This window comes from Myxocyprinus asiaticus, chromosome 36 (genome assembly GCF_019703515.2).
Source record: "Myxocyprinus asiaticus isolate MX2 ecotype Aquarium Trade chromosome 36, UBuf_Myxa_2, whole genome shotgun sequence".
Taxonomy (NCBI): domain Eukaryota; kingdom Metazoa; phylum Chordata; class Actinopteri; order Cypriniformes; family Catostomidae; genus Myxocyprinus; species Myxocyprinus asiaticus.
The window spans coordinates 12,026,540-12,053,506 of NC_059379.1; the positions used below are offsets into that span (position 1 = coordinate 12,026,540).

The following is a 26,967-nucleotide window of genomic DNA, read 5'->3' on the forward strand; positions in this document are numbered from 1 at the left end:
GTTTGTTGTTCAACTGAGTGCATCAGTTGTTCAACCACTGGCATCAATACACTACATTTGGGCGGGGGGGGGTAGCAAAAGCAAATATTTCATTTAACTAGATTTTAAAAAACATACTACGGGAATATCAAGCCTGGGGATATAAGGCCAGTGATTACCACTTTCACCAGTCTGTAACATTAATAGTTTAAATTGTATCAGTAAAAGAGTATAGCTAATTTCATATTGGTGAAGTTAGAAAGTAGGCCACTTCCATCTTTCATTTAGTAATAGGCTAATACCCTTGTTCATAATAAATAATAAAGCACTGAATAAACACAGTGGTTTCTTTACTCCAAACACACAAAACAGAAAAGCTCCCATGACATGCACACAATGCATTTATTGAGTTATCAACATCATAGGCTACTTATAAGAATAGGATGAAAAGATAGAGGCCCATATTGTTCCAAAGTGTACACACCCTCCTCTCTACACCCCCCCTCCCACACACACACACACACCTGGATACCTCAGGAATTACGCAAAGGTCTCAATGAGTCGCACCACGTCTAAACAGTATGACGAGAATGACTCAGATGTTTGTAATGTCAAACATCAGAGTCTTTATACCATAAATTTAACAAAAGTAGACACAGACCTAGTTTTTAAAATATATAATGTTACGTCTTGTGGCTGTACTTTTGAAACAGCGTGTATTTTAGAGTTTATAGAATAGCCCCATTGACTTCCATTGTAAGCGCCCAACCGCAATTTTTATTTTATTTTATTTTTTTATTTTTATTTTTTTTATAATGAGGGACAAGTCAAAATTATTTTTGTGATAATCAACATTATACCACAAATCCTTCAATTGAGCTGTACTTATTGAGTCCCCACTGGGCACTGCCATAAAGAACAAAGCTTAGTCTGGGTTAAACTGACAGCTGATCCAAAGATGTTCCCTCCAGTGGCATTTTACTAGCGAATGATCACAGACAAGAAGGATAGGACGCAGGAGGGCGAGGGGAAAATGGCACAACAGAGGGGCCATTCATGGCTCACTGGGGCATAAAAAGCACTTTGATGATTGCTGGAAAGAAATGCGATTATAATCCATATTGTTCTAGAGACTCCAAATAACTATTATTGAGCAGAGGCCTTTTGTGGGATGCCAGGGTTAGGGTAATGATGATTAAAGTTATTTCTGGCTTATGCCACTAAATCAGAAAAGTGAGTAATAAACACTGTGTGTAATTCTGTAATACTACAATAGCGCCATCAAAACTGCATACTTGACCTTGATTTTTGCTGTGCTGGTACTTTATTCAAACTTAACAGAGATGTCCTCTACAGTAATGAAGGGATGGGCTAGTTATCAAGATATCGTGGACAAAAGGCATACACAATTTTTAAATTTGAACATTTTCTGGACAAATTATGATTGGTGCATGCTCACGCAAAACTTATCGCCACAATGCTAGTGTTGTTGGTGGTTGCCAGGGCAATGCTATGCAGATGTTGGGGCAGGCCTATTTAACTGGCAGCCCGCGGGCCTAATCCAGCCCATTTTAAATGTTCAGTGGTCCACGTGAGGTTGTCAGTTGTCTTAGGGGCTGTTCACACCAAATCCATTTGGTGTCTGTTCACACTGTTTTTCAATTGTTTTCCTATGTAAACTTGCGCTAGATGGACGTTGCACCACATCTCAATGTTTTTACAGTGTCTTGTTTTATAGATGCTTTCAGAGGTTGCACTACAAATAATCATTATCCGTCATTTTGACAGAATGGGGAGATTATAGAACTAAAATTATGGACAAGTGGCAAGTGCGAGTTTGGAGAAACAGAAAAGTTCCATTCATTCATTTTGTCAAGAAATTTGATTTCAAAAGTCAAAAGTTTAAATCACTGCATCTATAACAAACTTCACTTTTATTGTTCAATAAAAATTTTTAGTATCAGTCTGATTTACTCTCTCTGTTATTAACCAATTTTGAAAGCACTTTCTTTTTTGTTTATTTATTTATTTTGTCTCAAGTTACCTGTATATGTTTCAGAATGTCCTGCTACTGTAAATGGAAATATTCATGATAAAAAAATTAAAGTTATAGACACAAATGTTTTATTTACATAGTGAACAAATATTGTAGGCCTACTAAAAACAATATCTGTAGATAGAAGCTTTTCGTTAATAAAATATTCTGGCTTGCCCTCATGCCCAATTTATTTATTTTTTTTATCCGGCCCACCTGTCGATGAAGTGAAACAGCCCTGTGCTATGGCTTTCAGGGTAATTGCCAGCTGTTAACCGGCCCAAGTCAAAAGAGCTCATGACCAAATTTCTATGATATTTTGTTCCCTAGATATGGCTCCGGCCCACCTTCAATGCAAGTCTAAAGGATTAAATGGACTTGTTTTATCGTTCGCCAGACAAAAATAAGTCTGAATGGTTAGAGGAATGAATAGCACACCTATCTTCAACAAGTCACACAATTTGAGGTAACATTCCTGTTTGTAACACAAATGGTTCAGGACGTGTTATGCACCCAAGTTTTATACTTAACCATAAGTATGAGCATTACTTAGTTGGCACCTCTAATAATATGTAACTGAAACGATATAATTACTTTTGATCTTTAGTAACTTGACACCATTGTGATGACACATGGTCACATCAGTGTCTGTTATACAGTATGTTTTGTTATGCTCATGGTCTGTTATATAGGTGAGGATAAGCCAACCTCAATCCTCCTCCGTGGGCTCCTTTCTCTCTAATCTGACGTCTGCACCCAAACAAAGAGTAACTCTCCACAATAACCCCCTTCACTTCTTAAGGATCTCCAAGGCAAGCAGGGATTGGTACTTTATTGGGGTCAGCTTACCTTGCTGGCTTTTGTCCTGAACTCCAACAAGCACAAAAACCATGAAATATATTTAGCACTTTGTTTTATTTACCTTGGAACAGGGATCCATTGTAACTCACTGAATTGCCTCAAACGACCAAAATTCACTTAATTTCTTTCCTAATTATTTGCAATGTTCAATGAATGAAAGCTTAGAACAGGACATTCTTTTAAATGCATAGTAAAATATACAGTACGTCTCATGAAACAGAGTAAGATGTTGCCCGGAGAGGCCTTCAAATTAACATCACAGGGTTGAAGATTAAAGCTTTTTATATTCTTATTGCGCAGTTGGTACAAATAACCTGTAGACCTTGTACTGCATTACATAAAAATGCTGTATCACTTCAGAGCCATGCAAATGACTTATACACGACACAGGATTATGTAATCTTAACACCTCAGCAGTGAAATATGGTTAAGAAATATACTTGATAATATAGCATGTATGTGATCAAAGATTTAATGTGGTCACACTGTTTACTCCTCCCATCCAGGTAAAGCAATTGTTGGAAAAATCTTCAATTTCAAACATGCAAATAACAGGAAAGTTAACCCAAAAATTTACATTTTGTCATCATTTACTTACCCTCGTGTTGTTCCAAACCTGTATGACTTTCTTGCATCCATGAAAAACAAAGTTGAGTTTTTGAGGACTAACAGCCTCAGTCCCTATTCACTTTCTTTGTATTGGAAAGAGTAGCGTCAACGTTCTTTAAAATTTCTCCTCTCAAGTTCCATGAAAGAAAGATTTGGAACGACATGGGGGTAAATTACAGAATCTTGATTACTGGTTGAACTAACCCTTTAACTATACAGCCTAATAGTACCCTAATAGTTCATTTACTGTGTATGCAACACAACTCAATTGACACTGCAGCTGACAACAGGTACTTTCACACAAAAAGCTTCAGACACTGGAAAACATGTTTGACTGTCAGGTCAAACCAGAAGCAATGTGAACACCAGTGGGACCTGAGACTTAAGCACAATCAGTTCAAGTTTTAAAACATGTAAATGTAACCCCACACCTGTAATCTCCCCATCAAACACTGTCTTGTAAGCACATCCACAACAGTGGCTTTGTGGTTAAAGAATGTGTGTGCAATGGAACTTCAGAAAGCCTTCTAGAATCTTGAATGTAGTTATTATGAAGTCATTCAAAGCTAAGTTTTGATGATTTTTAATTATGGAGAATGAGCTTTGCTGTTGATAGTCACCTAATGCTCTTCTGGGAATATATTCATTAGTAGGCTACATTATACATTAATTTCATTGTGACATTATATTCAGGACACTTAAACACATTTTGACATGTTTCGTGAGAAACACCCACATTTTGCGCATTACTAATGTTCTGGGTCCGAGACACCTGTCAAATGACACACGTGTTCAGATGAACCATCTAACCCATTATGTTCACCGTTGAAGATCTATAATCAACTTTTAAGTGATGAAAACTTACTTTTAAAACGTATTTTTTAAGTTGTACCAACCTTGGAGCTCACGCTCAGTCTCTGCAAGCTTATGTCCCCGTTTGGCTCCGGGACGGGGGTCGATTCCCGTGACGTCCCGTTCTTCACCTCATCTTCATGGTCCGATCCAGCGCTGCTCGGTATCGGTATCCCATCAGTCACATACTCCTTCTGGCACTTCAAGTTATGCTTCTGAAGCAGTTCTGCGGTCTCTGCATCCACCACGATGAGCTCGAGTTTGCCCGAGACCGCTAGTATGCGGGACACCACCTGTTGATGCCTCTCGTCCTCCACACTCTCCCCGTTCACGAACGCAAGTTTGTCCCCGGCCAGCAGACCCGCGGCGGCGGCCGGGGTGTCGGGCTCCACATGCCTTATGAACTGACCGAGCTTGCCCTTTTCGCCGTGGAGATGGAAACCGTAACCGTTGTCCCCTTTAACTAAAACGCACAGCCTTGGCCTGAGGGTGCTGGACATTTCGTATAACTTTAAGAGTTTCGAAGACACACAAAACAGCAACTGGTCTGAAGAGAAAGTAGCAGGCAGCCGCGAAAAACTAGATATAAGTAGAAACGAAACGCTCCGCGCCTCCTACCGCAAGTCTTCCCTATGTTGCGACTCTGTTACAAGTCAAATCGCAGCTTTCTCTGAAGTGGACCCACTCAGGGTTTCGCGGGCCCTCCTACGTATCAAACGCTCGATGATTGGAACTTTCACTGTCAGTCATTTGAACGTCATACTTCGAGATGCGTTGGCTAATATATAGGGGGCGTGGTGTTCATAAGACTGACAGATGAATTGGCCAATCATTAATCCACGTTTGAGTGAATGTCTTTGTTACATTTTCGGTAACACTTTACAATAAGGTTCCATTTGTTATCATTAGAGAACAAAAGTTGTTAACATTAAATAACAATGAACTATAATTGTACAGCTTTTATTAGTCTTGGTTAATGTTAATTACAACATATACTAAAATATTTTTTAAATCAAAAGATGTATTTGTCAGCATTAGTTGCATTATGCACTATGAGCTAACAATGAACTGTATTTTTATTAACTAATATTAAGATTAATAAATGCAGTAAAAATATATTGTGCATTGTTTGTTCATGATACCTAATGCATAACTTATGTTAACAAATGGAACCTTATTGTAAAGTGTTACCATACACCGATCAGCCACAACATTAAAACCACCTGCCTAATATTGAGTAGATCCCCCTCGTGCCGCCAAAACAGAGCCAACCTGCATCTCAGAATATCATTCTGAGATTATATTCTTCTCACCGCAATTGTACAGAGTGGTTATCTGAGTTACCATAGACTTTGTCATTTCGAACCAGTCTGGCCATTCGCTGTTGACCTCTCTCATCAACAAGATATTTCCGTCCACAGAACTGCCCATCATTGGATGTTTTTTGTTTTTGGCATCATACGGAGTAAATTCTAGAGACTGTTATGTGTGAAAATCTCAGGAGATCAGCAGTTACAGAAATACTCAAACCAGCCCATCTGGCACCATCAATCATCCATGCAATTATCTAACCAGCCAATTGTGTGGCAGCAGTGCAGTGCATAAAATCATGCAGATATGGGTCAGGTGCTTCAGTTACTGTTCACATCAACCATCAGAATGGGGAAAAAATGTAATCTCAGTGATTTGGACCATGGCATGATTGTCAATAGCCAGACTGGTTCGAACTGACAAAGTCTACGTTAACTCAGATAACCGCTCTTATTGTGGCGAGAAGAATTTAATCTCAGAATAGCATTCTGAGATGAAATTCTTCTCGCCACAATAAGAGCGGTTATCCGGAGTTGGCGCTGTTTTGGCAGCACGAGGGGGACCTACACAATATTAGGCAGGTGGTTTTAATGTTGTGGCTGATCGGTGTATGTGGCTCACCCGTCAGGTATTACGAATATAAAATAGATATATTTTTTTAATTTTTTTTTTTTTAAAGATGACATATGTTAGAAGTATCAAATGGCAAATTATAAATACAATTACCAAAACTGAAACTATCACAATGTTTTGATTTGTTATTGCTTTTAAAAGTTATATTCTCAAGTCATGAACATGAATGTTTCTCTTCAGGTAATTTGGGAAAATATAATTCTTCTCCAAACAGTTCTGACATTAATTCAGGAATGTAACAGGACGTGGAAAATATCTGGAGTTCCATGACATAGGGCCAACTAAATGACTGCATATAATTTGCCTGATATGCTTCTGTAGTTTAGGCTGTACAACAGTAGTTATTTGAATCAGTAAGCAACATCATTGTTAACAGACATATCATCTGACCTCTTAGAAAATACATGCTATGATGAGAAATACATTTCCAGCACTAATCAAGTTTTCCATTTAGGTAACTTCTCACACTATAATGTGATTTGCCATAGGCTACCTTTTGCTTCATTCCATCATAGATTTCACAATAAAAAGATAAAGACTTTCGGATTCCCTTGCAGAGATTATCTGCATGTTTCATATTGCTCACCCAAGTTAGGAGAAACACACCCTCAAATATTGTTACTGTATTGTCCTGAAATGGATTCAGTCTTCTAAATGTCAAACTTCAAACCATTTCCTGTATAAAGAAAATCTTTGTCGCAATGACATGGTTTTTGTCTACTGTGTGAATAGTGACAGACTGAAAAAGACAATAGGAAGTTCTTTTGATGAAACTTCCTCCTGTGTCTGGCTCGAGACCTGTGTGTGTTATTCACCGCATTGGTTAATAGCTCACAATTGATTAAGCAAGGAAGTGCGTGCATGTTTGTGCAATGAGGCAAGATTGCTCCATCTGAGCAATAACACTTCATTTATCCTCAAGTTTATCTACTTTCCCAAATGTAATCTCCTGAAACATGATACAATTTCCTCATAAAGAAACATCATGAAAAAAAAAAATCAGTATCTCTCAAATAGCTTTTTATTTCTTTCATATTGGCTGTAGGCTGATTCTAAAACACATACGGTAGCAAGTTTGATGCCATTACAACACAAATGTATTGTGACAGACTCTAATCATCTTGTTGCAGAACAGCCAACATTTGAAACAGTGTTCACCACAGCAAAGGTAACACATGGTGACCAGAAACAATGATATGACTTTAGGAGTATGCAGTCGTTTAAGTGTATTGAGGTCACTGATACCACATCTGCCTGTTTCTTTGGTTGAAGATTCCACTGATTTAGTGATGTGTTCTGCCATTTAGAGGCTCTTCGCAAAACTGCACCAGTGGGGTTTTTAAATGGTTCAGAAAGTTAAAGGGATAGTTCACCCAAAAATGAACATTCTCTCATCATTCACCCTCATGCCATCCCAGATGTGTATAGCTTTCATTCTTCAGCTGAACAAAGTTTTTTAGAAAAATATCTCAGCTGCTGGTCAATTCAATGCAAGTGAATTGCGGCCAGAACTTTGAAGCTCAAAAAAGCACAAAAGTATTCCATCCAACTCCAGTGGTTAAATCTATATCTTCTGAAGTGATATGATAAGGTGCGAGTGAGAAACAGATCAATATTTAAGTCCCTTTTTCATATAAATTAATGTACACTTTCACTTCCACGTTCTTCTTTAGTTTTTGGCAATTCGCATTCTTTGTGCATATCGCCACCTACTGGGCAGGGAGGAGAATTTATATTTTAAAAAGTGCTTAAAGGGATAGTTCACCCAAAAATGAAAATGCATTCATTATTTACTAACCCTCCACTTGTTTTAAAACAATATTATTTTCTTTTTCAGTACACAAAGGGAGAAATTTTGAAAATATGATCTGCTTGATGTCATACAATGGCAGTTTATGGTGACCACCTCTTCAGGCTTCAAGAAGTATAATTCAGAAGTCTAATAAATTATTCAATGTGACTCATGCCTTGTTCTAAAGGCAAACAAAAAGGTGTGGTGAGAAATAAACTGAAATATAATTTATTATTTTGTGAAAATCTTGGCGACCTTTGCTCTCCTGTATGCGTTTATCATGAGACTGCACGAAAGCAGCCGTGCTGCCGCCGCTCACGAGATAGGACGTTCAAGCGAAAACTTTTGTTAATCGAAAAAAAGTCCATCACAGCAATAGCAACAACAGAATACAACACAGCTGCACACAAGCCAGAGAACAGAAATTACAGAAATTACAAAACATGTTTGAAGAGTTTGAAATTGAAGAATAAATGCATTTCTATGCCCAGCCTTAATGCTTTGAACCAGAGTACTCTGAAATCAAACAGAGAGATGGAAAAGGCTTAAGGCAACCACAGTCACACCATGTCCTATCCAGAAGCTAATCCACACATGATAAAAGGTCTCTCTTAATTACGGCATCTCTTTGGGCTCAAAAATATGACTAGTTTCACTAAACATGGCGTCTGTGTTAGAGGTGGGGGAAAAAATCTATATGTTAAAGTATCGTGATATTTTTCTTTGTGATATTGTATCAATATTTGCACGCTAAATATCAATATTATTATTTACATTTTTCCACATTAATACTGGGGTGATGGGAAATTTTTTTCTCTTTGCCAAATTGATCTAGTAATTCAACAACAGTCCCTTAGAATGTGCAGTTATCATGTTAGTATCATATTAAATAGGCTAACCTTTTAGGTGAAATCAATTATACTTTTTTACTGTTGTAATAATGTTTTAAGTGTTCAGGCTACTATTGCATTAAAAAAATAAAAATAAAAAAAGTAGAAAAACTAGCTACATTTACCTAACCACAAAAATAGGGAGCCATTATGGTCTTATATGCTTATGGCTTTGCATTGTACATAGATATTTGGAAAAAAAACTGGCCTTGTTTTTTTTAAACTGGCACTTTTTTATTAATTTAACAATGCATTTGGTGATTTGGAAACAGTTTAAGTCCGATGAAGACGAATGAGAAACATTGAGTGAAATATCGCAATATATCATCGTTTTGAATTGCAATAGACCAAAAATAAAGAATCGCAATAATATCGTATAGTGACCTAAATATCGATATATTGTATCACCAGTTACCTTGTGATTCCCACCCCTAGTCTGCATGTGCCTTCACTCCCTCGTCTGAATGAACGTGTCGTCTCGTGCACACACACTGAACTGAATGTGCCTTCACATTGCTTTCTTCCTATTATGTCTGAATGAACGTGTCTTCTGCGTCTCAATGTGACGTCTGCATTTGCCTTAAAATTCTGCATGTACCTTTAATTTACTTTTTAGATTATTTAGACTATTTAAAGATTACTTTTATGCTGCCTTGATGTGCTTTTTGGAGCTTCAAAGTTCTGGTCACCATTCACTTGCATCGAATGGAGCAGAGATATTTTTCTAAAAATCTTTGTGTTCAGCAGAGTCATATACATCTGGGATGGCATAAGGATGAGTAAATGAAGAGAACATTTTAATTTTTGCACAAGCAGCCAACAAGTGCCCAGCATACATGGGAATTTCTTCAAAGGGCATTCCAGGTGGCAGCACCTCATGAAGTTGCTTAAGAGAATGCCAGATGTGTGCAAAGCTGTTATAAAGGTTAAGGGTGGCTGCTTTGAAAAATCTCAAATAAAAGAGCATTTCAATGTTTAAAATGTTTTGGTTAGCATAATTCTAATACTTTTATTTGTGTTACATTTGACAGGTACTATAATACAACTACAAACTAATATACCAGAAAGCACTTGAGTTGTTATTAATTTAAGCTTATTTCTTGTTGAATATGAACCAAATTAAAAAAATCACTGCAAGTCTGTTAAAATGAGTTCATGCATTTTCAGTGCAATCAGAATTATGAAGCTTTAATTGATTCTTTTAATCCATTTAGCACCATGTATTAGTTTCCTCTAATGTTGTTTTGCAGCTGAATATTTATGATATGATATTCATACAAAATTCACAGAGCTAATTCCTTCAGTACATATGAACAGGGTCCAGTGATTAATTGCAATAATAATCAGTTGTTTAACAGGATAAAGACAAAGACCTATGTTATTGCTATAGTCCTTTTAATCATACTTTTCCTCTATGATGATTGGTTGTCCAAACATCCATTTAGCTGCAATGTAAGAGAGACAAATAGTTAAAGGGATAATTCACCCAAACATGAAAATTCTGCCATCATTTACTCACCCTCATCTTGTTCCAAATTCATGACTGTCTTTCTTCCGTGGAACACAAGAAGAGAAATTTTGGAGAATGAGGACACTGCTCATTTTTTGTCCATACAATGGAACTGAATTGTGACTTAGAAGACAAAAAATTCATACAGGTTTGGAACAACATGATGTTGAGTAAATGACAGATTTTTAATTTTTGTAAAAACTATCCCTTTAATAAATGCAAATCTTCTCATTAGTAAAGCAGTCTGAAGCACTGCATAGAAACAGAAAGCCGGTTTGGTCCTTCGTTTAACATTTACTGCAGACAAATTGCAGTCCACGTGACCCCAGAAATCCTCAAATACATGCCACATCGCTAAAGGTCAGTCTTGATGCTTGTAATGCAAAACTTGGCTCCAGATATGCGAAATAAAAGAATAGCCCCTTCCAATCACCACTGAATGGCAGGACTCAATATGTGTGAGGGGGGCTGTGTGTGGTTCTTGTACTGAGTGTGGAGACATTGCTGAGCATGTGAGGAGTCGTGGCCATCCAGCCAGTCCTGGTAGAGGCGCTGGACCTCTGGGTTGGATTCAGGCAGTCGGACAGGCAAGCTGCTGTAGGACTCTTCCATTTGCTGAACAAGAGCGCGGTCAGGTCTGCCTCCCTCTCCCTCAGCTTGTCCTCGCCCACTTAAACAGCCTGACAGTCAGAGAAAATATAAATTATAAAGGTAAGTTTAAAGCTGAGCTGCAAAAAGTATTGCTTTCAAACAACTGGCAAACAGTCCCACAGCTGGGAATCAACCCATCGATCATTACTTATCTATTACTTGTAATTTTATCTGCATATTAAAGAATTCCGGGTTCAATACATGTTAAATTAATATTCTGGGGGGCCTGGGTATCTCAGTGGTAAAGACGCTGGCTACCACCCCTGGAGTCGCTAGTTCGAATCCCAGGGTGTGCTGAGTGACTACAGCCAGGTCTCCTAAGCAACCAAATTGGCCCGGTTGCTAGGGTAGAGTCACACGAAGTAACCTTCTCGTGATCGCTATAATGTGGTTCGCTCTTGGTGGGGCACGTGGTGAGTTGTGCGTGGATGCCGCGAAGCCTCCACACGCGCTATATCTCCGCGGTAGTGCGCTAAACAAGCCACGTGATAAGATGCGCAGGTTGACGGTCTCAGAGGCAGATGCAACTGGTCACTATGCCAACACAAGGACTTAGAGCACATTGGGAATTGGGCATTCCAAAATTGGGCATTCCAAAATTGGGAGAAAAAGGGGAAAAAATACAAAAACAAAATTAATAATTTATATTCTGGGTTCAATACAAGTTAAGCTCTATTGCCAGCATTTGTGGCATATGTTAATTACCACAAAAATGTATTTTGAATTGCCCCTCCTCCTCTTTAAAAAAAAAAAAAAAAAAAAGGCAAAAATCTGTTACAGTGATGCACTTACAATGGAAGGAAATGGGAGCCAATTTTTGAACTTTTTCAAAAGTATTGCCACAAGAAATAAACAAAATGCATGTAAACATGATTTTAGTGTGATAACGCCACTTCCTAACATTTTCTGTTTAAAGCAATAGCCAATTTTACAACTTTGTTGCCATGATGATTTAATGTCAACAAACCCTAAAACGACTGTAACAATTAAAATTTAAACAACTTTACAGCTCAAATAACAAGAGTTTTAACAGAAGAATTAATTATAAGCTTCACATTTCTGCCTTGAAACCCTCCACAGATCGGCCACATTCACTTCCATTGTAAGTGCCTCACTGTAACATGGATTTTTGAATTTTTTTTTTTTTTAAGAAAAGGAGAAATGAGTCAAAATTAATTTGTATGGTAAATCAACATCATGCCACAAATGCTGTCAATTGAGCTTAACTTGTATTGAACCCAGAATATTCCTTTAAGATAGAATAGGTGAATGTATTTTAACAGAGAAGAAGAAAAAAAAAAAAAAACACTTCACCTTTAATGGAATGGTCCGGTTTCAATACAAGTTAAACTCAACTGATAGCATTTGTGGCATATGTTGATTACTCGAATTATGAAAATCGAGGCCTTTTCATGGTCTCCGACATTCACGTATGACTGTCGTATTTCTGGCGTGCTGAACTGTAATTTTGCTCGCAATGGATTTTATTCATTAAGGGAGAAGCTAATGGTGCACTGAGGAAAATGAATCTGACTATATGAAAATCATCTTTGTACAAAATATTTATTGCATATAATGTAATTCTTGTTACCAATGCAGAGGATGTGGCCACAGAGAAAAGCAGAGCAGAAAAAGAGAGAGATATAAATTCCTTTACCACTACTTATATACAGGACTCGAGTTGAGAGGGGATGCGGGGATTGCATCCCCCTTGTTGCAAGAAATCACCATCCCCCCTTTTCATCCCCTTTAGATCAATTGTGTCATGTATTACTTAGCACTAATCATGCAAGTAAAATACAGAATTTTCTACATTTGATAAATAGCAGACTTTAAATAAGGGCGATTAGCCAGTCAGATTTTATTTTGACGTGTGAGGTTGCCAGATTTCAGTAGGTGAAATCCCCCAATTAAATCTTGACACTTGTACAGTATGGATATATTCTGGCAGGGTGACGCTTTAGTCAAGCAATCTGGCAACCTTGAGCACGCGACACTGGTTGTCGGAAAACACTGTCAAATATGTCAAGTTTAGCAATGGGTTGACTTGTCTTTTCTAGTGTTCACATGAAACTTACGCCACTGAAGGTAATGCAAGTTTGCAAACGTTTCTCGCACTTTCAAAAACGGCCAAAAGAACAGTTCAAGGAAATATTTAGTCTTTCATTAAAAAGATATGTAAGATAATGCTATTACGAGTGTATAGTTACGACATGTACATGTTTTTAATTCAAACAATTTTCAGGGTTTTGCCCATAAAACCCCTTTGTGTGTAGAACAAATTTTTTACACAACTGTTTAAGCATCTTTCATAGAAACAGCCCAAACTTCGTTTAGTTCGGTTACTGGAGTACAAAAATGCGTGTCTGTGACAATGGACGTGCGATACAGAATTTATTTTTTCCTGATCATAACGTGGATTCTCTTCACAAACTTCTTCTTAAAATACAATAACTGAGCGTAACAGGTGCATATATGGCCACGGGTTCTAAGGGTTAATGAAGTGATGCTCTTTTTTTGTCCAGATAAAAATACATTAAAAAATGCAATTAAAACCATAAAACAGAGCGGACACCTTTAGACCCTCAATACTGAGCGTAAAGTTTAAAAAAACATCTGATATTTATTTTGACATTTTTATGAAAAGGCACATTTTGTTCAGGTCATGTGGTGTAACCCTGAGAAAACTTCTTGATATTTTTTGCTCAAAAATTCATCATATTTATAAAAAATAAAATAAATAAAAATGTACCTTGAAAAATGTGTTTGAAAAGTTTACATTTGTTTTGTAGAAAATGCTATAAAAGGTTTTTAAAAATAATTATGAAACCAAATTGGAAACAAAGATTACATTTCTAAGAACATGACACAAGTGTTTTAAACTAGATTTTTAAAAAGATTTCCAATTTTAACTAAAATAAATAAATGACTACACCATCCCCCTTCACATTTTTTTACATATCGACCACTGCTTATATACAGTATAGGTGTGAATCTGTAACCTGAGAAGTTCCTGATAAGCATCCAATCGTATCGAGTCCATAGGTGTTGGCAAACAAAAGGCCAATGGGAATGTACTACTTAGCAGAATTAATGGAGGAAGAGGATTGAGGGTAGAACAAAGGAATTTGAATGTTTGGCCCACTATGGCTACAAACAGAATAAAATATACCACCTTCCATATATATCTATCATATATTATATTGTATAAATATGTTTTTCCAATTTCATCAGTACCAAAAGTGATTTTGTTGAGCAGATGGATGAATCCAATGAAATTATAGGTATTATTATTTAACATTAATACAGTTTTAGAGTTATTATATGATAATTAACAGGAACAACAACTATAATTCAGCAAACAGGAAGCAGAAATCCACAGATGTGACTTTAAATATGTAGGTTTTGCAAGTGCAGAAATAAGTGACACATTTAATCACACATTTACTGTAATTACAAAAGCTTTTGTCATATTTCAACAATGTAAACAATTGTTTCCGACTTCTACATCCATAATTGTCCAAAATACATATGTAGCAGGTGTTTAGAATAAAGTTTAGGACAAAATCTGCTTATATTTTTCACTTCATGCTGATAGCTTCGCAATGATTACTTCCGGTCGGACGGTCGCATACGGGCTAGTCACACAAGTTGAAAAATTTCAACGCAGTTGAAGCTCAAATCGGATTCGAAAGTGTCACATCCGGAGACAGTCGGAACCCCACGCAGCCCCCGTGCGACCCTCCATTGGAAATGTCTCAAACGTCTGTTGCTTGTAGGATGCAGTGAAAAGGTGGCTTTACAATGGAAGTGAATGTGGTACATTTTTTGAGCATTTAAAAAGGAAGAAATGTGAAGCTTATTATTTGAGCTGTAATGTTCTATTTTTAAATGAAATAATTCATTGATGGACAGTTCGTCACTAGTTAGCTAACAACATTTCCGTATTTTTAACATATTACGAACCAAAATAAACTATATGCAAAAAATTTTTTGCTTCGATTGCTCACTCATGTTGTTGCATTCCTCATATGCGAGTCGCTTTGGATAAAAGCGTCTGCTAAATAAATGTACATGTAAAATGATTTTACACTTCACTGATCATTATGTGTCCTTTTGCAAGCTGATTTCATACCTCCAGGGCAGGAGAGCACCTCCACTAGCTGGTAGGGAACTTTGCCTTTCCTCATTCTGTGAACTAGAGTCTGAATGTTCCGGAAGCCATAGACTGCTGCAAACTGAAGGAGGGTCTCTCCATCACGCTCTAGCGCCACCTCCTGGAAGTCTCTATTCCTAACAGGAGTAAAGCAAGAGTTTGCACCAGCACACAACATAAGGTTTATTAGCTTGTTATAATTACATATTTGCAACCATTTAGTTTATTTATCGAATACTTTATTATCCATTTATAGCATAACCATCAAAAACCAAACAGTCTGTCTGTCACCTGAGTGTCTTGTACACAATCTCTTGGACGTCTAGGCCAAAGAGCTCTTTGGCAGCATGTTTGAAAATGTGTTCCAGGAAACCTTCAGATCCACGACCTTCATGCCTGATCATGCCTGGGTCACTGCTCTCACCAAATCTATCATATGAACATACACACATAAATTATAGGATTCTAATCTATCATTTTTTCCCTCTTTAAATTTTGTTTTAGGGCCTCTTTAGTTGTTAAAATGATCTGCCGTTTGCATGATTGCTTTTGTTGTAATAGGTTAAAACTGCAGAGCCATTGGAATGTTTCTTCCTACATAATGATTTACCCCAATATATTGGTGCTGATTTAACTTACACATGATCCAAAGGAGCAGAGTCCACTTCCTCTGCAGTAACTTTGCTTTGTTCCATCAAGTGGAGAATCTCTCCTAAACCAAAACAATCTTTTAGTGTCATTTCAAGAGTACAAAGATCACCAAAACACACTCCCCATAAACCTATTGTACCTGCTTCTAGACATTCAAATATAATAGTTGTTTATTTCTAAGAAGGGAATAGCCAGATACAAGAAAAATACATGCCAATTAAAAAACAAATCTGAACTGTTTTGGTCTAAACCTGTGCCCCAGTTAAAAACTTATCTTAAAACGTATCTTCTTATAGCCTTACCTGATGTAAGCACACAGTCGACATCTCTGGTCTCTAGAATGCTGTTGTAGAATTCCTCTCTCACAGCTTCCAGCTTCTTATCAAAGCAGGGAGCCACCACCACATGGAAAACCTGATCAGGGGACAGCTTCTACAAAAACACAACCCCATAGTCACGGAGTCAACCATTAACTGGTGATGATTAATAAAGTATTTTTAAATGCTGAAAATGGTCTACAGGTGTCCACCCCTCACCTGTTGTCTTGCAAAAAAGTCTTTGACCAAGGAGCCCATGATCGGTTGAGGTGACCTGGCTGTGCAGATGTGTGGCTTGACCAAGCTGCCAAGAACACGCTCTGCATAGCGGATCCATCCTGCACACAAAAACACACACTCAATCTATATATACACTGATCAGCCACAACATTAAAACCACAGACAGGTGAAGTGAATAACATTTATTATCTTGTTACAATGGCACCTGTCAAGGGGTGGGATATATTAGGCAGCAAGTGAACAGTCAGTTCTTGAATTTCATGTTTTGGAAGCAGAAAAAAATGGGCAAGCGTCAGGATCTGAGCGACTCTGACAAGGGCCAAATTGTGATGGCTAGATGACTGGATCAGAGCATCACCAAAACGGTAGGTCTTGTGAGGTGTTCCCGGTATGCAGTGGTTAGTACCTACAAATAGTGGTCCAAGGAAGGACAACTGGTGAACCGGCGACAGGGTCATGGGCGCCCAAGACTAGCTCGTCTGGTCCACTCCCACAGAAGAGCTACTGTAGCATATATTGCTGAAAACCTAAATGCTGGCCATGATAGGAAGGTATCAGAACACATAGCGCATTACTGCGTATGGGGCTGCCTAGCCGCAGACTGGTCAGAGTGCCCATGCTGACCCCTGTCCACCGCCAAAAGCACCTACAATGGGCATGTGAGCATCAGAACTGGACTATGGAGCAATGGAAGAAGGTGGCCTGGTCTGATGAATCACGTTTTCTTTTTGAACCTGTGGACGGCCAGGTGTGTGTGCGTCGTTAACTTAGGGAAGAGATGGCAGCAGGATGCACCATGGAAGGCAGGCCGGCGGAAGCAGAGTGATCCTCTGGGCAATGTTCTGCTGGGAAACCATAGGTCCACCTACCTAAAGATGGTAACAGACCACATATACCCCCTCATGGCAACGGTATTCCCTGATGGCAGTGGCCTCTTTCAGCAGGATAATGCGCCCTGCCACACTCCAAAAATTGTTCAGGAATGGTTTGAGGTACATGAGGATATGGTTTGAGGAAAGAGTTCAAGGTGTTGACTTGGCCTACAAATTCACCAGATCTCAATCCGATTGAGCATCTATGGGATGTACTGGACCAACAAGTCCGATCCATGGAGGCCCCACCTCGCAACTAACAGGACTTAAAGGATCTACTGCTAACGTCTTGGTGCCAGATACTAATGTTGGGTTCAAGTCCACCTTAGACAAGTCCGAGTCTTTAAACAATCGAGTGGGAGTTGAGACCGAGTCCATAACAGGCAGAGTCCAAGTCAAGTCTGAGTCCGAATGAATCTGTTCATGAATCTGAATTAAAATTGTAACCATAAACTCAACATCAATATTTTAAGCTTATTTTAAATTTCATAACTAAGAAAAACTATTTGTCAATATAAATGTAGCAAAAACACCTCTGTTGCATTTCATATATACATTTTATGATTAGTATCCTGCTGAACAAACTTCATCCTGTAAGTGGTTTCAGAATGAAAGCATATGCTTTAGGTGTATGAAGACAAAACTGCCCTTCAACACACTTCTTATTGCGTTCTGTTGACATTTAAATTATTTGTTGCTTTTCCCCTCCACTCAAACATAGACAAAAGAAAGTGAAAGCTGCGTTAGTCATTACAACCAGAGTTATTATTATTTTGAATTTTAATTTAGTTTTTATTTCTACTTCATTTTACTTCTATTTGTCAATTCAATTTAATTGTTGACTGATTTGGGAAAATACAGTACATACAAATGAGTCAACACAGTAGTAATTAGCACTCGCTGAGAAGTTATGTCTCACGATTTGACTGCAAATGCTACTTCCAAAAACACTGGAAAAGCCCATTGATAATATTAGAGCCATGTCATCATGGAAATTATTTTCTAGTTAATATGCGGGAAACCACACAATGCTGCGTGCTGCTCGTGTACCTAAATCCCTAATGCGTCCGTGTGTGTCTTGCAGCAACTGCCGCAGAACATAAAAATAATAATTTATATTTGCCGCGTTGGTCTGCAATCAGTCTAAAATTTTTAAATATCAAAGAAAATTTCATTGAGCATTTCTTTAACCGCAAAAACAGGGAGAATAATAGTTTTGAGTAATAAATTTAACAGAATTGTCCTTCAAAAGTGTCAGAGATGTAGGCTAAAAAAAGAGGTGCATAAGATACCTGGTGGTTTACAATAAAAATAAAATAAAATAATCATTTAAAATAAAACCGTCATAACCAACTAAATTCAACTCATAACATGAAGTTTAGCTTTATACACAAACTCTGTCATTGAATAATACATTTATTTTATAATCTATAATTAAATTATAAACAAAACATTTCACTGCCCAAAATATCCTAATATTTTATTGTGCATGGTTGGATGTTGTGAATGCTGGACAATGCCTTAAAAGAATGTATTTTAAGCAGCTTGTCAATGCTCTGAAAATAGTAAATCAGTAATAATAGGTACTGTTTATCTGTTTAGAGTTGCTGTCTGCTTTAGCAATAACACTTTCTTTCCTGACTATTTAAAAAGTTACACAGTTAATTCATCAAGCTATTATGGACCAGTTCAAGCTGACAACACTGCATGGACCACAAGAGACTAAAGAAGCCTACATGTGTAGATACATTACGCCTAAAAAGACTTAATATCCAATATTACTACTATTTTTATTTCAATATGCTCTTTTGCTTTCTTCTCTCACCTTTTCTCCCCAATTTGGAATGCCCAATTCCCAATGCACTCTAAGTCCTCGTGGTGGCGTAGTGACTCGCCTCAATCCGGGTGGCGGAGGACGAATCTCAGTTGCCTCCTTGTCTGAGACCGTCAATCCGCGCATTTTATCCCGTGGCTTGTTGAGCGCGTTACCACGAAGACATAGTGCATGTGGAAGCTTCACGCTATTCTCCGCAGCATCCACGCACAACTCACCACGCGCCCCACTGAGAGCGAACCACATTATAGCGACCACGAGGAGGTTACCCCATGTGACTCTACCCACCCTAGCAACGAATCCAGGTGGTAGTCAGCGTATTTACTTGCTGAGCTACCCAGGCCCCCTCGATATGCTGTTTTTAGTAAACTGTGAGAGACATGATGTGGGTGACTTGACTCAATGAAGTTCTTGATTTTAAGTTTTTAACCACGATGAAACCGCAATGCGTGCACCATCTTGGCTGCACAAATGCCACATGGGATTTTACCAGTTGTCAGGTCCCGTGTCATGTGAAACTGCCTTGTTTAGTTTCTATTACATTGGATACATACCCATCTTTATGTTGTCGTCGTGCCAGCCACCTTGGTAGTCGATGTTATACAGTAGTCTCTGCAGTAACATTCAGGCGTATTGGTTGACTGATGAGTGTGCCTGTGCACGTGCGTATGCGAGTGTGTTTGCTTAAACACAGTGAAACAACTCTGGCTACGTCTATAAAGGCATTAGCTTAGTTAGTTAGTATTCATCTGTGATGAAAAGGAAATCATGCTTTCTTTGCTCAGAGGTAAAAAGAGACAGAGAAAAGAGTAAAAAGGAAAGCGTTGAAAAGTGCAGGAAGGGCGCATGGGGCTGCCTACCCTCAACTATCACACAGCTGCAGAATGCTATGGCTATCTAACACAGTCACACCCATTCACACACAACCCGCATTTAAAACAAAACTGCACCCCACATTTGGCTCTTATCTACATTAAAAGACAGCATGTTTCAAAAAACGAAAATGCATGAGGTTTAGACAAAGGGTTAGGGAGTAGATGAAAGGGAAACTGAAAAAAAAAGTGAAAGATAGAAAAACACTGTTTCTAATGGTGTTCAGCTGGTAGAGCAATGCACTACCAACGCCAAAGGTTCGATTACCAGGGAACACAGAAATTATTAAAATGTAGACTTTAAACGTACTGAAAGTTTCTTTATGCAAAATGCATACATTTAAATGTGAAATTATAAGGATATTTATATTGCAGGATGGATGCCACTTGGTTGCCACTTCTTCTAACGTTGCACAACCATCCACAACTAAAAAGCATTTTAAATTTGATGTAAAAGTGAAATATTTGGTAAAGTAGCTCTACATGTTGCCATACCATAGTGGATATTCAAGTGCTTTCTGTGAGGATGGGACCTTGTGATGCATGTAAAAGATGCAACTGAGCTTCAGTGGTTATCAGGATGTTCTTACCAGGACATGAGGAAGTGAACATTGGCATGGCGTTGGCATCATGATGTTTGCGGCGGTAACGTTGAACGAATTCTCTCTGGCTTTCCAAAATACTAAAACTAGCAGCTACCGTAGTGTCAAAGACATAATGGACCCCTAAGGATAAAGATGAAAGAGACTTTTAAAACACAACAAAATATACACTGTCTTCATGATATGTGTACAAATATTTAGGATGATTAACAGCTTTGCATTGCATATGGCAAATATTTTCTATGGGACAATCTTGATTCAATAAACCCTTAAATGCATACTTTGGGTCTTTGGTGAACCGGGACCTTATTCCACCTCCTTTAACTCATCCATTTGTTGGAGTAATGCCCCCACTTCTTTAGTATTCCTCAACATTTCTCTTTTAAATCATCTAACAATAACAAAATTGCAAAGAAAATTGCAAAAAAAAAAAAAAAAAAATCTATTTAAGTTTACTATCACGGGATATCTCTTTCCTTCTTTATTAAAAGACAAGTGCCATATTCAAAGAAATTACTAATAAAACATGTCGATTTTCTGTGCATTTGTGGTGAATTATCAGTATCCCATATGCGTGTACACATTCAAGTTATACAGGTACATGTTATTTGTTACTCAAGGTGGTGCTGTTGTGTCAGTGATTGACTTGATTTACATTTGAAATTGATATTTAAAAGTAGCAGCAACATGGATGTAAACTATAGCAAGTGTAACACATGAACAGTACGATAAGGCTATTGACATGGGTGCAATACTGAAAATCTGCGAGTTTTACGTCTATTTAGACTCAAAAAGTGCCTGAGAAAATACATATGTGTAACTTCTGTGTATCTAAAGTGTTAAGTGTAGCGCAATGTTTGACACCCAGTTGAGTCTCATAAAATTTCAGAGTGGAAGAAATGAATATTGTTCTATCATCTGTTGACCCATCTTTGATAAATGAAAAATAAAACATCTAAAAAGAACATATCTTGTATTTTTTTCTAGTTATTTTAAAAATGTTTTGGAAGTTTTACTCAATCTGGGCATTTTGTTGATCCATTTGTGATGGATATAATTGCCGGGTCACTAAAGACACAAGGAATGTAATAATGTTCAGCAAACCCCCATGCATTTAAGGGTTAAAAGCAGAAAAACAGTGTAGGAGGAGAAGGCAAAACCACCACACAAATAATTAAAGTGATAGTTTTTCCAAAAATAAACATTCTGTCATCGTTTAATCAACTTCATGGTCATTCCAAACACATATGACTAACTTTCTTCCACCGAACACAAAGGAAATGTTAGGCAGAATGTCAACTTCAGTCACCAATTACTTTCACTGTATGAGAAAGAACAGCATTCAACATTCTTCAAAACTGAAGAAAGCAAAGTTATACAGGTTTGGAACAACAAAGACTTGTCATTTGTGGGTGAACTTTCCCTTTAAGTGATATCCAGTCAAGCCTGCAGCCCAGACTCACCCACACTCTTTAGGAAGCCACAGAGTTTCTGTGCAGCCGCCGAAACATCCAGGTGAAATTTAACTGCAAAAAAGGGCAGCGACTGGGGACACACGGACACCACCAGAACTTTGTGCTTTGAAGTGTCACATTTCTGCCAAAAAATAAATAAAACTTAAGAAACTTCCACATAGAACAAAGCAAATTCTCTCCAAAGTCTGATATAAAATTCTGGGCAATTTTAAGCTGTCTCTACCTTATTAAGTGCAAGCACATGGTTAATTTCATCCAGATTTTGTTGAGAGATTTTCTGGCCTTCGTCCTCCGATACGCAGCCTTCACAGGACAGACATGCGCTCAGCAACACCTGCTGAACTGAGCTAGTCTCTCTCACCTGAGGAAAACAATGTATCAGATTACCCACATCAACACGTTCAAAACAAAATGATTGTTTGTTCATTCATCCTCCCCCAAAACAAACAGACGCAAAATGCAGCTTATAAGATTCAATGATCAGGGCTCTGCTGTATTAAATTGTGACGCAAGACATTATATTCAAAGAAAAATGAACAATACCTCTCCACTGACAACACCTTTCTCTTGCAGAAAGTTTATACCTTCATCACTCTGCTTCTTGTTGCACTGAAGAGTTGGAGTGAAGGCAAAATAAGCAACAATTAGTAAAAGTTACTTTATGGATTTTAGGACCCCCTATCCAGACTTTCAGTCAATCCAGGTACCCCCATATATATATATATATATATACAGTTGTGCTCAAAAGTTTGCACACCCTTGGAGAATTGGTAATATATGTACCATTTTTAAAGAAAACATGAGTGAGCAGGCAAAACACATTTCTTTTATTTCTTATGGGATTCATATTCAACTGTAGGTTATAACAGAATGGCACAATCATAAAACAACACATGGCAACAAAGAAAAAAATGAAATGACCCCTGTTCAAAAGTCTGCATACCCTTAGTTCTTAATACTGTGTATTGCCCCCTTTAGCATCAATGACGGTGTGCAGTCTTTTGTAATAGTTGTCTATGAGGCCCCAAATTTTTGCAGGTGGTAGAGCTGCCCATTTGTCTTGGCAAAATGCCTCCAGGTCATGCAAAGTCTTTGGTCATCTTGCATGAACCGCAAGTTTGAGATCTCCCCAGAGTGGCTCGATGATATTAAGGTCAGGAGACTGTGATGGCCACTCCAGAACCTTCACCTTTTTCTGCTGTAACCACTGGAGGGTCAAATTGGCCTTGTGCTTAGGGTCACTGTCGTGCTGGAAAGTCCAAGAGCGTCCCATGCGCAGCTTTCAAGCAGAAGAATGCAAATTGTCTGCCAGTATTTTCTGATATCATGCTGCATTCATCTTGCCATCAATTTTCACAAGACTCCCCATGCCTTTAGAGCTCACACACCCCCAAAACATCAGTGAGCCACCACCATGCTTCACAGTGGGGATGGTATTCTTTTCACTATAGGCCTTGTTGACCCCTCTCCAAACATAGCGCTTATGGTTGTGAAAATAAAGCTCTATTTTGGTCTCGTCACTCCAAATTACAGTGTGCCAGAAGCTGTGAGGTGTGTCAAGGTGTTGTCAGACATATTGTAACTGGGCTTTTTTGAGACACTGGCGCAGTAAAGGCTTCTTTCTGGCAACTCGACCATGCATCTCATTTTTGTTCAAGTATTGTCGTATTGTGCTCCTTGAAACAACCACACCATCTTTTTCCAGAGCAGCCTGTATTTCTCCTGAGGTTATCTGTGGGTTTTTCTTTGTATCCTGAACAATTCTTCTGGCAGTTTTGGCTGAAATCTTTCTTGGTCTACCTGACCTTGGCTTGGTATCAAGAGATCCCCAAATTTTCCACTTCTTAATAAGTGATTGAACAGTACTGACTGGCATTTTCAAGGCTTTGGATATCTTTTTATATCCTTTTCCATCTTTATAAAGTTTCATTACCTTGTTACGCAGGTCTTTTGACAGTTCTTTTCTGCTCCCCATGGCTCAGTATCTAGCCTGCTCAGTGCATCCACGTGAGAGCTAACAAACTCATTGACAATTTATACACAGACACTAATTGCAAATTAAAAAGCCACAGGTGTGGGAAATTAACCTTTAATTGACATTTAAACCTGTGTGTGTCACCTTGTGTGTCTGTAACAAGGCCAAACATTCAAGGGTATGTAAACTTTTGATCTGGGCCATTTGGGTGATTTCTGTTATCATTATGATTTAAAAAGGAGCCAAACAACTATGTGATAATAAACGGCTTCATATGATCACTACCCTTAAATAAAGACAGTTTTTTTTTTTTTTTTTTTTTTTTTCATGATCAGTCATATTTTCAAAATCAATGCCAAAATTTCACAATTTCCGCCAGGGTATGCAAACTTTTGAGCACAACTGTGTATATATATATATATATATATATATATATATATATATATATATATATATATATATATAGAGAGAGAGAGAGAGAGAGAGATTCTTTATATACCTAAACAGAGTGTATGAAAACACTGGATCTACTGCAATTTGTGGTTGACATATAGCTAAAACATGAGAATTACCTTTTATTATTGGTTTATTTGTTTGTTTGTAATGCCACACCAGCTTCTACGGCTATATTCATGGTGAAATCTAGGTTAAGATTTCTTAGGGATGTGTATAAGTAATCGATTAATCGAGTATTCGTTCTGCACCAGCTATTTTACTATTAAAAACACTACTTGGGGGGCCTGGGTAGCTCAGCGAGTAAATTTGTCACTACACCACCACGAGGACTTAAGAGTGCATTGGGAATTCCAAATCAGGTCGAAAAAGGGGAGAAAATAAAATAAATAAATAAATAAATAAAAACACTACTTGAATATCACAGATTGACTTTCCTTTGGATATTTGACTGAATTATAACACATAATTATACTGTACTTTCCCACTGAATCTGCACCAGCGGAGCACATTTTCTAAAAAGCCAACTTTCAGTACTTGTTTTTCTGAATAAAACATGTGAACAAAAAAAGTGTGATAGCCTTTATGTAGAGTTTTTAATGTATAGCCTTTATGTAGACTCAGAGTTTACATATGTGCATTACCCTAATGCCATGAGTATTGCTTTCTATACAAGCTCCCGGTGAGCGCAAATGAATTTTTACTGTTTTTTTTTTGTTGTTGTTTTTTTTATTATTATTTTCTTTTTTATTAATACAAATTGTTCATCTCATTTTTTCCAAAAAGCATAGTATGTTGAAGTTAGCTTGTTTTTAAACTGTTCTTGGCAACTTTTGTAAATAAAACAACATACATTTTACATACATTTCATAGAACTATTTTTACTTACATTTTAATTTATAAGTTATCCGTTAATTATGTTTTTGTGTACACGACTACAAAATTACTCGAAAATGCCCACCCCTAATTTTCAGTAAAAACAACTAAAAATGTAACATGTTTAAGATCATTTTGAATGACCTTTTATAACCAACAGGTTTTCATTCATTACAAGTCTAAGTTAAAGGGGTCATAAAACCAAAAGTAGCATGCATATACATTCATTTGAAATGAAATGACATTAATATATTACCTGCTTAGTGCAATTCTCACACTTTTTCTTTTTCAGTCCAATACTGACTTCAGACATTGTATTAGCAACTCCTGAAAAGCAAGTTCAGAACCAAAAATTATTCCATGTTAAATGAGAGATAATAAAACTGTCGGTACTGTACTGTATTCACAAGCTTTCTGTACATATAGAGCATTCTGGGTGGCAGGCTTATATATGACACCAAAAAAAATAAAATAAAAAAAAACGTTTAAAATAAAGATGAGGGTTAGTAAAATCAAATACAGTTACAATGAAGCCCATTATTACCCTGAAACATTAAAATAATGACCAATTCCGCGGAAATTTTGATAATTTCAGGTTCCCAGAACCCGCTCTATTCAATTTCACCTAATTATTGTTTTGAGGAACTTTCATCCTTTTGTGCATAATCACAGGCGAAGCAGCTGGATTACATTCATTTTCTCAGCATGTAATCAGATAATAAACAAATTACAGAGGCACAGAACAGCTTACGAGACATACATAAATCGCTGAGAAGGGAAATAAAGTTCGAAACCTTCACTTTCCTTAGATAACCCGTGACATATACTGAAGAACCTGCCCAAGATCGAACAATGACGAATGCTTGAGTAAAACAAAATAAATCATAAATAACTGAAATACACACATAGTACACCAAACTTACATAAAAAGAAATTCTTGTTGTTTAAGGGGAACCCACGAGACGCAGCAGTGAGTCTTTACAGCAGGAACTTCTCTATTGACACATGAATGCGGCAACTGGTCATCAGAAAACAGCGCAGAGATGATCGCATGGCGGTGATATAACACTGATGTGCATCGAGTCATCCGTTTCGCAACTCTCATTGATCCGAATGGGCCAGATACGCGGGAGAAGAATCACTGTACGGCTTGACACCGGTGCAGCCGACTCCATTGTCCTTGCGTCGACCAGCACGCATGCGTGAATCAGTAACTCCGGTTTCAACTCCCCTGGGCCAACCAAACAATGCGTGCCTTACTAAAATTAATTATTTGCAGCATCAATTTGGCATAGCTATGCTGTATGTCAGCAAGTATGGACTGCTTTGACGTTATGGACCAAAATAATATTGAATGGGGACGTCATATGAAGCGCAGTTTAGACTAAGCATGTGTGTTTCCATTGTTTATCAGGAACGTACAGCACTTTTGGTCAACCTCTGTTGTTTTTAAATGTGCTTTATAAATAAATGTTGATTTGACTAAGCAAGGTTTTATAGGCATGGGGTGACTGGTAATAA

General features: G+C 37.7%; 2 protein-coding genes across 2 annotated transcripts in view; both read right to left on the bottom strand.

The window, feature by feature from the left end:
* The window catches only part of nherf1a (NHERF family PDZ scaffold protein 1a), a 35,424-nt gene extending 30,372 nt beyond the window's left edge, over window positions 1-5,052 (bottom strand). The window contains exon 1 of the mRNA XM_051673936.1: window positions 4,381-5,052. Coding sequence (XP_051529896.1) covers window positions 4,381-4,836 — 456 coding nt within the window. The 5' untranslated portion in view covers window positions 4,837-5,052. The remainder of the gene's footprint in view (window positions 1-4,380) is intronic.
* Window positions 5,053-7,291: 2,239 nt separating this feature from the next.
* Window positions 7,292-26,645, bottom strand: LOC127426888 (nuclear prelamin A recognition factor-like). The gene is made up of 12 exons (XM_051673998.1): window positions 26,370-26,645; window positions 25,703-25,773; window positions 22,686-22,751; window positions 22,366-22,503; window positions 22,131-22,263; window positions 20,656-20,790; window positions 16,467-16,585; window positions 16,233-16,362; window positions 15,919-15,991; window positions 15,571-15,708; window positions 15,259-15,416; window positions 7,292-11,152 (listed from the first exon to the last, which is right to left on the bottom strand). Exons 2-12 carry the CDS (start codon window positions 25,757-25,759, stop codon window positions 10,902-10,904), a joined length of 1,398 nt encoding a protein of 465 aa, XP_051529958.1. The 5' UTR covers window positions 25,760-25,773; window positions 26,370-26,645; the 3' UTR covers window positions 7,292-10,901.
* Between the last annotated feature and the right edge of the window lie 322 nt (window positions 26,646-26,967).

What these genes read in the sequence shown, in the direction of transcription:
- LOC127426888 (XM_051673998.1), bottom strand. Translation starts at nt 25,759, where the DNA reads ATGTCTGAAGTCAGTATTGGACTGAAAAAGAAAAAGTGTGAGAATTGC. An exon ending in ATTGTGTACAAGACACTCAG is followed by an intron (nt 15,417 to 15,570) that starts GTGACAGACAGA and finishes TACTCCTGTTAG; the next exon opens with GAATAGAGACTTCCAGGAGG. An exon ending in GGTGCTCTCCTGCCCTGGAG is followed by an intron (nt 11,153 to 15,258) that starts GTATGAAATCAG and finishes TCTGACTGTCAG; the next exon opens with GCTGTTTAAGTGGGCGAGGA.